Here is a 10,367-nt window from a genome sequence, read left to right as displayed (position 1 = left end):
CCACGGCTGAAAGGGCGAGCATGTTTGGTGGACGGAAATTCGAACCCCGCAGATTGCGAGTCGAGCGCCCTAACCACCTAGAAGAATCTAACATAAAAATCAGCTTATTTGGTTACACATACAGCCTTTTATTTACAATTACAACGGGATAGTCATACATTTATAAAACACGACTAGAATAACATAAACACGTTGTATTTATACAAGTTGAAATATATACATGTATTCTGAAAACATGAAATAACGAACAATTTACTTAAGTGTAGAAAATTACTGTAATTTAAGACTACAACATAACCTACGTTTTCTCACGTGCTGTTATGTTTAAATATCATCTTATAAATGCATTTAAACTGATATTGAGAAGTCAAATGGAAATAATTATATGTACACATTTAATATTATAACGCGTGTCTTATGACGTTAATTTATTAAATGTAAAGTTAATGCTCATTTAGGACTGTAATGAAGGATTTTTTAATAATAAGAAAATAGATAAACATTTGTTTCATGTGGTCTTATTTCTCTTTCTTATAACAGATATTTTATACCGAAATCCATATCACATTTAATATGGAAATATTAATATTAAGTAAACATGTTTGACTTTCCAGAGACCTCGCCAAGTGGAAGCAAGACATTGAACTTACTGTGGCCACGTGGGTGGTAACGACATCCATTTCTCTACATTTATTCATTAATCTGATAATAAGCAAATGAGAGTGATGGAAGTGAAAAGCACCAGAATATTTTTTGAACTTTTCTTCTCTTGCCTCGAGGACTGTTGAGTAACAGTATTTCTTTTACACGATAAACAGTCCTGATAGACACCGATTGGTTACAAGATATTCTGGTAATCATTAGGAGTTTTACATCGCAACAAGTAGCATAATTTATAGATTTAAAGGGTGGAAATAATAGCCAAATATATAAACCGTGGTCATCACAACATTTGAAAGACTTTGCCCATTTTAATTCGTGTAATATATATATATATATATAGAATATTCCGCATTCTCACTTAGGCCTCCCACCCAATGAATACATAGATAATGTTCAACAGTATTGTGTATTTCCTACGGTTATTTTTTGATGCAGCTTCCTCCAAATTTGGGAACTCTTGCAATACATAATGTTTGAAATATTTATTGATGTCCTAGTCCTATTGATACTGCATATAATAACTTCCGATCAGAGTAAGTTATGTACTTAGAGAGAAACTAAAAATCAACCTGGCCATAAGTATAGCTAATATGTTTCTTCATATTGATATTAGAGTGAATTGCTTCATCAGATGAGTACCATTGCTGTTAACAATATTTTCGGTCATAATCCCAACAGTATCTCACGAGCTTCGACCAGCTTAGGAGATGCAGGTTAGTCCTAAATATATATGGTATGCAAACAGTGTTAAACAATCCTCACGATAAAAGTATAACAATAAACAATAAAATCAAAAGAAAAAATAATGAAATTCGGTATACTAAAGTGTATGACAGAAGTAAGTCTAAGAAGGGAAGAACGGCGTCCCCAAACATTCCGAGTTCGTTTTCAAAATAATCATTAGAGTTATGAAGTGCACATTAACCATAGTCCCAGACAATTCTACGTAAAATAAAAATGTGAAAGCAGTAATAAACACGGTTAAAACATTAAAAGTGACAATTATTCAGGTAGAATCTATCTACGAAGACTGAATCGCTACTACCATATTTTATGCCCTCTAAATAATATTGACATATAGATGTATGTAGAAAAAGAATAATGATAAATCGTACTGAAGATATTAAATTACTGAGAGCAGTGCTAAAGCACGAGACGAAAGAGTAGCTTCATAAAAATTTAACAATATATGAATATTGAAAAACAAAACTAACAAATATAATTAAAATGTTTTAACATTTTATATTAAGATATGTAAAACACAATATCTTTACATGGTTTATTAGCAATCTGGTCATAATTTTATTTTGTAGTTTACTCTGTTTAGGTGCTGTTTGCTAAATCTTGATATACAAGCAAATGAGTAATTCAACTGTTAAACAATAAAATAATGCAACTTGTAAGCTTTCTTAACATCAATTCTAAAAAGTAGTTAACTCATTATGATTACCTTAATTCGGTTAGCTTATTTGAAATTCTGTTCTTAACGATCGTTCTAAAAGAAACGTTGCTGAATAACAACAACGCCGATCAAAATCAATATTGCACATTTTTGGGATTTTCTTGTAACTAATTATACTTTGAGAGTATCTAAATTCTTCAAAGATACCACTACAAATGTTAATCGGGACTGATCGTTTCGGCATACAGTTTTAAACGCATCACTACGTCATATCACTATCACCTCGCTTCAACAAGGCCACGGTTGTTCTTGCTGTCCAAATGTTCAGGGTCACGATTTCGGGGATCTGTAGCACAGCATACGTCACCTGTTTCGTGTCACTTCGCCTCACCGCAGACTGGGTCTGTACTTCCATAGCCACTACAGCCTCCTTCCTCTGATCGGTTCAGCCCGATCCTCGCTGCTTGGCGTTTCATCTGGGTAATGCTGTCATATGACATGTTGGCAAACAGCATCCTTTCTTCGTAATCATATTCACAAAGTATCTTGTTTTCATGCAGGTAGAATCTGTCCCCCACGCAAAACCTGGATACAGGAAAAAAATCAAGATTGACAACTCTCTATAGTAACACATGGTTAACAATTTACATAGCCCCCCCCCCCAGTGGCACAGCGGCATGTCTGTGGGCTTACAACGCTAGAAACCGGGTTTCGATACTTTTGATGGGCAGAGCACAGATAGCCCTTTGTGTAGCTTTGTACTTAACCACAAACAAACATTATTATTATTAATAGAATATTTTGAACCCGCGCATAATACGAAACCAGATGTCGAAATCCTTAACAGAATGACAAACTAACAGTTAGTTTGAAACCGGCAGATTCAGAGGAAGATAGAAATGTCTGCCAATAAGTGTAGAAAAACAATGGGTTTATCGATGAGAGAAGAAATAGGTGAGCAATAAAATCACAAGATCTTTATTATAAAGAAAGCAAATCAAAATTAAGGCAGGTTGGACATTGATATCAATAACCGAAAGACGAAATCAACTTGATTAAGTGAAAATAAAGTCATAGATAAATAACAGCTGAGCTTTACAAATAAAAAATACACAGACGATCTGAACCACGCCGGTTGACTGGCGCTAAACACGAAGACAAAGAAACTCAACATGAACACAACTTGACTGGTTGGAAGCCGGAAACAACACTAACTAGAGATTACGCAAAGTCCATCCATTAGACAAAACTACTGGTCCATTCAATGTTCATGCACTGCCTGATACGATTATTGAGACAACATCTAACTAGAGATTACGCAAAGTCCATCCATTAGGCAAAACTACTGGTCAATTCAATGTTCATGCACTGCCTGATACGATTATTGAGACAACATCTAACTAGAGATTACGCAAAGTCCATCCACTAGGCAAAACTACTGGTCCATTCAATGTTCATGCACTGCCTGATACGATTATTGAGACAACATCTAACTAGAGATTACGCAAAGTCCATCCATTAGGCAAAACTACTGGTCCATTCAATGTTCATGCACTGCCTGATACGATTATTGAGACAACATCTAACTGCTCTCGCAATAGCAGTCACAACCCTAACAAAGCTATTTTCATTCTTATAAAAAAGGGGGATCTATTTTCATGGTTAACTCACAAACGGAAAATGTTATTTATATACACGTAAGCATCAATAGAAACACTTGGTTTTAAATACATCTTTATGAAAAGAGTGTTTTATTAAAATCCTCCCCTCAAAGACAAAAAAAAATGCCTAGCTGAGATCTCTAATTAGTTATTTTGGAAGGAGCGACTTCATCACTTTGTGAATCCTTTAAACTCTACTAACAGTTGACTGGCAGACTGCAGGAATTTTAAGGAACGTTTCTTATAGCTATTAATATAATCGATTCCTTATTTTTTTTCTAGTATACGTACCAATAGATGCGATTAATTTTGTTAAAACATATTTTAAAATAAATGATTAGAGATTAATTTATAAATATTATTTTGACTCTTTTGAAAATCGTTTCTTTTCGTCCCTTGATATCGAGTAATAAAAATATATTGATTTCAAAAGAAAAACCAAGAATTTCCTAAAGTACGTAACTCTAAAACTTGTAGCATCGTGCGCCAGTCTTCTGACACTTCAAGCATCGTGACATTGACGTACGCATAGGAAAGTAACGCAGTCAAATATTACATTATTCAGGGTAATGAAACATATAGGAAGTTCCAATTATTAACGGGATTAATTGTAATATTGGCGGTATTTTTGTGTGCATTTCTTTGTGACATATTTTATTATGAACCCTGTAACCAACAGAGTCATTTATTCACAAGCAACTTGATACAAAAGTAAGTTAGAAAAATGTTTAAAAATTTGATTATTCATGGATACCATCGATAATCTGAATGTTTGACTTCGTGCGTGTTTCGATATAAAAAAAGAAAAACACGAACAGCTTTCCATAAATACTGCTCCAGAGCTATATAAACTATTCTAGCTGTTTTAACTAATAAGCAAAATGTCGTGTACATTAAGATCGGTTGTTTGTTGGATTTCGTGTAATGATACAGACGGACTACCTGTGCACAACCATCAGTATTTTTGAAGTGACCAGAAGAAAGGTAGCTAACACCACCCACCGCTAATTTAGACCGAATAACGGGATTTAAATGTCAATAATATAACGCATATATGGCGCCAAAGTGCAAAGAGCGATTTAATTTAATTTTCTTTTTGAGGTGACAAACCTTGGAACCTCGGATCCACAGTCTCGCACGTTAACCACTGACCCAATCTAACTTACTATTCAGAAGTGGAATTCCGGTTTAAGTAAGCGATAGATGATTGATCTAAGGATATACTGGACGGTCATGAGGTCGAACATGCTCGTTCTGTCTCGTTGCCGTCTGAGTCGGCCACCAGAGTGTAAAAAATCTGCCGAATAATTCAGAATAAATGAGTAGCATCAGTACTAGATATTCCTCAAAACCTATATAAGTATCTATTCACTGTGGCGAGTAAAATATAATTAAAAGCGCTATGCATAATATAGAGCTCACCACTATAAGAAGCCTAGTTTTGTTGTATCAGGGTTACTGAAGAGGGGTAAAATTTCCCGAAAACCAGTCTAAATCGGTGATAAATAGCCAATTGAGTGACAGAAATAGCCTCATGGTTTCTGTGGGTTGTTTTATATTTCTACGAAACGCGTACTTTATCAAACAATTATTAAATCTCTACGAATTAATATAGCCTAACAAAATGACACATTTTGTGTATTTCCATGAAATGTTTGTAAGAGTAGAAAGATGTGTTTTGCATGTCAAGTGGGTTTCGGTCACGTCATTGGCTAATTTTGTATGTCAAGTGAGTTTCAGTCACGTCATTGGCTAATTTTGACTGCATAATACGAGAAACTTCAGTACTAAATAAAGATAAAAGAGCTTGTCCGAAGTACTTTATTTTAACTGTAGGTGGTGCTCATGATGTAACGAGTAATTCGGACGATAACGGTAAAATGTCACAATTACAGAACACATAATGTGGATATCACTAAACAGTAACTCAGCATTTTCTGTTAGCTGTGTTACCAGACGTTTCTAAATCTTGATGTATGTCTAGGAGGTCAAAGGTTCAATAAACTCTCCTCTTTTACATGTATATGAAATCAATCGATGCAGTATGACTATCTCACACTCGTATTATGAGTGAAGTGAAAGTCTTAGCTTCATTAGTCAGCGAAACTTGGACTCGTGTAATGTCAAAAAATTTACACGTGGAAAGGTTAAAAGAAGAAGCTAATTCGTAATTGAAAACTTGGCAAATTAAGACTCTCTATAAAGCTGGGAACTCGTGATTTAGTCAGGGTGGAAGAAAGGTAGCCTTTAGTGTGGATAATCTGGAGAATGTCCGTGATTAAGACGAAAGAAAGTCTGAATAATACACGTACATAATTGACGATTTTGGCTTTCCTTAGAAAACTCGCGATTTATGCTCTCTAAAAAGCTGAAAATTTACGATTTAGCCAGTCTGGAAGGAAGATGGCTCAAGATTTAAGCTGCTAGGAAGAATGGAAATTCGTGACTTATTCACTCAGAGAGAAAGAAACCTATGACACAGGTAGTCTGGAAAGATAGATAAACTGTATCACAGGCAGTCTGGAAAGATATATAAGCTGTATCACAGGCAGTCTGGAAGAAAGATGACAGATATCACAGGCAGTCTGGAAAGATATATAAACTGTATCACAGGCAGTCTGGAAGAAAGATGACAGGTATCACGGGTAGTCTGGAAAGATAGATAAACTGTATCAAAGACAGTCTGGAAAGATATATAAACTGTATCACAGGCAGTCTGGAAGAAAGATGACAGGTATCACGGGTAGTCTGGAAAGATAGATAAACTGTATCAAAGACAGTCTGGAAAGAAGCTAACCCATAATTTAAACATTCTGTAAGAATGTTTATTGTAATTGGCTCTTTTGGAAGTTTGGTTTGAATTTCGCGCAAAGCTACACGAGGGCTATCTGCGCTAGCCGTCCCTAATTTAGCAGTGAAAAACTAGTGTGAAGATAGCTAGTCATTACCACCAACTCTTGGGCTACTCTTTTTACCAACGAATAGAGGGATTGAATTTCACATCATAACGCCCTCACGGCTGAAAGAGCGAACATGCTTGGTGGGACAAGGATTCGAACCATCGACCCTCAGATTGCGAGTCGAGCGCCCTAACCATCTGGCCAAGAATAAACGTAGTCATTTTATAAATCTTTTCAGCATCATTTAAAATACAACAAGAGAATAAAAATTTATAACTTGATTGACAGACTCCGTAAATTGAAGCAAGTGGAAAAATTGATCTAATATTACTTTGTGCAGATTCAATAGAAATGATTGGAATAATAAGGTAATGTAATTTGTTAGATAATATTTGAACTATCTATTCGATGAAACTGTATGAAACGATTACCTCAAAGCTTACATGAATATAGACATTATACATTAACTTCTGTCCATACCTGGCAAGACCATAGAATAAATACCCCCCTCCTCTTCCGTCTCTTATTCTTGTTAGATCAATGTCAACTGATGATGAAAAGAACTCAATCAAACTTGCCTGGAGCATCGGAGCTGAATTTAATCATGATGAAGTCAACTTCTGAGAACAAATTAAAACCCCACCCTTCGCTGATTGATTCGATAAAAGAGCACGTGAGCTAACTCGGTGACAAACCACATTCAGCTGGCCAGTCGCCCACCCTGAGTAAACAGACAATTACAGAAAGGAGAGACCACTAGAAGGCTGCAAACACAGGATGCAATTTGCGCACTGGCTCAGGTTAATCGTCTATTTTTCTCTGGGGATGTCGTCGAAAGCGTGCCGCACGGAGAGACAGCGTTGGACTATCATCAATTGAATTGGGCTTGATAGGCAAGCTAATTAGACTTAGCCGTGCCCTTGATTGGAGCCTGATTGTTCCCGTGTAGGTAAAAATTCTGTTCCTATCTCATATACTGCCTGGCACATCAAGCCAGGTGATTACAGCGATCATCAAGTCGTTACCAGAAGCTAGATGCTTCCAGTTTTGTGTGCTTCATTACCGTCTTCTGTCGGCTAGATGAACTGATCAGTTGCTCGACGTAGATTATCTAACCAGCAATGTTTCAGAAAAATCAATGATCAGGTCTATAATATTGCGTTTAACTCCGACTACGACAGCTGAGACTACCACATATTTTCTTTAAAAAATATTCTGATTGAATTGAAAAACAGTATCTATTAAGATGTTTCTTATTCATTGAAGTTTTATGTAATTGATGAAAATTAGAAGTCCCGTAATTCTCATAAGCGTCCATAACTTCAAATGTTATGGGCTGTTGTCGTGACAACAGGCATAGATATCAGGGTAGTATACTCAGCTGGTGAGTGACTTGTGATTAGATATCTACCAATCAAGTTACGTAGAATTCGAATCCTATACATATACATGTTAACGAGCAACGTCAACTCAAGATATTGAGTAATTTATTATTCACTTACGTTCTTTACTGCTATATAAAAAAGTAATCATGGTCGAGTTTAACCAAGGTTGAAAAAAGTTCTTATCGCTAGGTTCCGATGGTGCAAGCATTGTTCGAAATAAACATTCATAAGAACAATATTGGATAAACCTGTACTGAATTTGTGTGTTTACTTCTACAGTACAAGACTTAGTTTATTTATGATATATTTACTACTCTCTTATGCGGCCCACATAATGTTTGCAAATAAAGTTTGAACTCAATTCGTGATTCCATAAACACTGTTCCACGAGTGTGTGTGTATGTTTTGTTATAGCAAAGCCACATCGGGCTATCTGCTGTGTCCACCGAGGGGAATTGAACCCCTTAATTCTAGCTTTGTAAATCCGAATGGGGACTGTCCCACGATTCTGAGATTTTACAACTGTAGACGGACCTGTTTCTTCAGCGAGGAAAAGGGTCACAAATTTTAATGAAAACTTTGAAAGAGTTCGATTTTCTTCAGTTTGATGGTTTTCTAACACTTTCCCCTAAAGCTGTAGCACCACAGGAAGGACAGGTTTAGTCTACTCCTTGCAAAGACTTTTGAGGACCTGGTTACAATAGACATACTCGAGAACTCCATCAACAGATGCAATTCAAAAGACTCGGTGTCAGTGAAATTAGTCAGTTATTATTGAAAAAAAAATTAAAACAAGAATTTTTATCTTTATTCAAAACTCGTGCATAAAACACTCCAGTTGGCCTGCAGTACAATTTCCTGCTCTTTGGACCAAAACTATCCAAATGGCGGTCTAATAGCAACTCCAGCTGCGTTTAACGTTTTATTGACTTATTAATATTGTCATAGTAGACGACAATGTACCTTAACTCTTTTTTTTCAGAATGCTGTAATAAATATAGCAGTCTTGTGTTATGTGGCATAGTAAACAACTATTTTCCACGTGATGTCTCATAGGACTTGTTATAGCTGTTCTGCAGTTTCCAGGCGTGAGCCAGAAGCAGCTCAGGAGACGTGCCGTGTGGCTCTTCTTCAGGCCAAGATTTTTATGGATCGTGTCATTCACAGTTCCTGCTACAAATGTGCTATGAGTCCCTCAACATTTACGTTTTCGCTAGATAATATTTAGTTATTATTCAGATAATATATAATTTAAATCTTTAATCCTTATTGGCGAACAGGTGGAAAAAATATCCTGTTCGAAATAACCCTGAAGGCCTATCAACTTATTTTTGTTTTCACAATAGACTTGAAGACTACTGAGATATTTTTTAAAACAGCAAATATTTTGGTTAACACGTTTTTTAAAATTCGTCTTGCGGATAGCTGACGTAGGAAGAAATTATTATACACACTTAATACAACACCTAACAACATAGGAAGAAATTATTATACACACTTAATACAACACCTAACAACATAGGAAGAAATTATTATACACACTTAATACAACGCTTAACAACGTAGGAAGAAACTGCTCTACATCTTTAACATAACGCCTAACAAGATAGGAAGAAATTGTTCTACATATTTAACATAACGCGTAACAACGTGGGAAGAAATTATTATTCACACTTAATACAACGTAGGAAGAAACTGTTCTGCATACGTAACATAATGCTTAACAGTTTCAAGCACGCAATTTTGTTCATTGTTGCTGCAGCAAAGAAGGATGTGAGAAGATGGTGTGGCTTGTTATTAGTGAAGGAAACTGATGTCACAATCAAATGAACGAGAATTTGGTGGATAAGTGAGTGGCAAGTTAAGATGGCGAGCAGAAGAGATAAAACTGGTGGAAGGTAACGGGGCTCAGAATGAAAAGAAAAAAGATACAACGAATGACTTGAGAATCTTAGTTGATACACACACACACACAAAAACGAATCCAACATTTATTTATACAGATAATATAGGTACTTGTATATGTACATAGTCTGAGTTATTTACAGACATTTACGGTACTTGTACATGTACATAGTCTGAGTTATTTACAGACATTTACGGTACTTGTACATCTACACAGTCTGAGTTATTTACAGACATTTACGGTACTTGTACATGTACATAGTCTGAGTTACTTACAGACATTTATGGTACTTGTACATGTACATAGTCTGAGTTATTTACAGACATTTACGGTACTTGTACATCTACACAGTCTGAGTTATTTACAGACATTTATGATACTTGTACATGTACATAGTACGAGTTACTTACAGACATTTACGGCACTTGTATATGTACATAGTCTGAGTTA

General features: G+C 35.7%; 1 protein-coding gene across 2 annotated transcripts in view; it reads right to left on the bottom strand.

The window, feature by feature from the left end:
- Positions 1 to 535: 535 nt before the first annotated feature.
- The window catches only part of LOC106460573 (LIM domain only protein 3-like), a 166,206-nt gene continuing 156,374 nt past the window's right edge, over positions 536 to 10,367 (bottom strand). For both annotated transcript variants that reach the window (XM_022387322.1, XM_013920293.2), the window contains exon 4: positions 536 to 2,650. In XM_022387322.1, coding sequence (XP_022243030.1) covers positions 2,443 to 2,650 — 208 coding nt within the window. In that variant the 3' untranslated portion in view covers positions 536 to 2,442. The remainder of the gene's footprint in view (positions 2,651 to 10,367) is intronic.

Source organism: Limulus polyphemus, unplaced genomic scaffold (genome assembly GCF_000517525.1).
Source record: "Limulus polyphemus unplaced genomic scaffold, Limulus_polyphemus-2.1.2 Scaffold798, whole genome shotgun sequence".
In the NCBI taxonomy this organism is placed as follows: domain Eukaryota; kingdom Metazoa; phylum Arthropoda; class Merostomata; order Xiphosura; family Limulidae; genus Limulus; species Limulus polyphemus.
The sequence above is the reverse complement of the archived record's forward strand: the minus strand, read 5'-3'. Positions and strand labels throughout refer to the sequence as shown.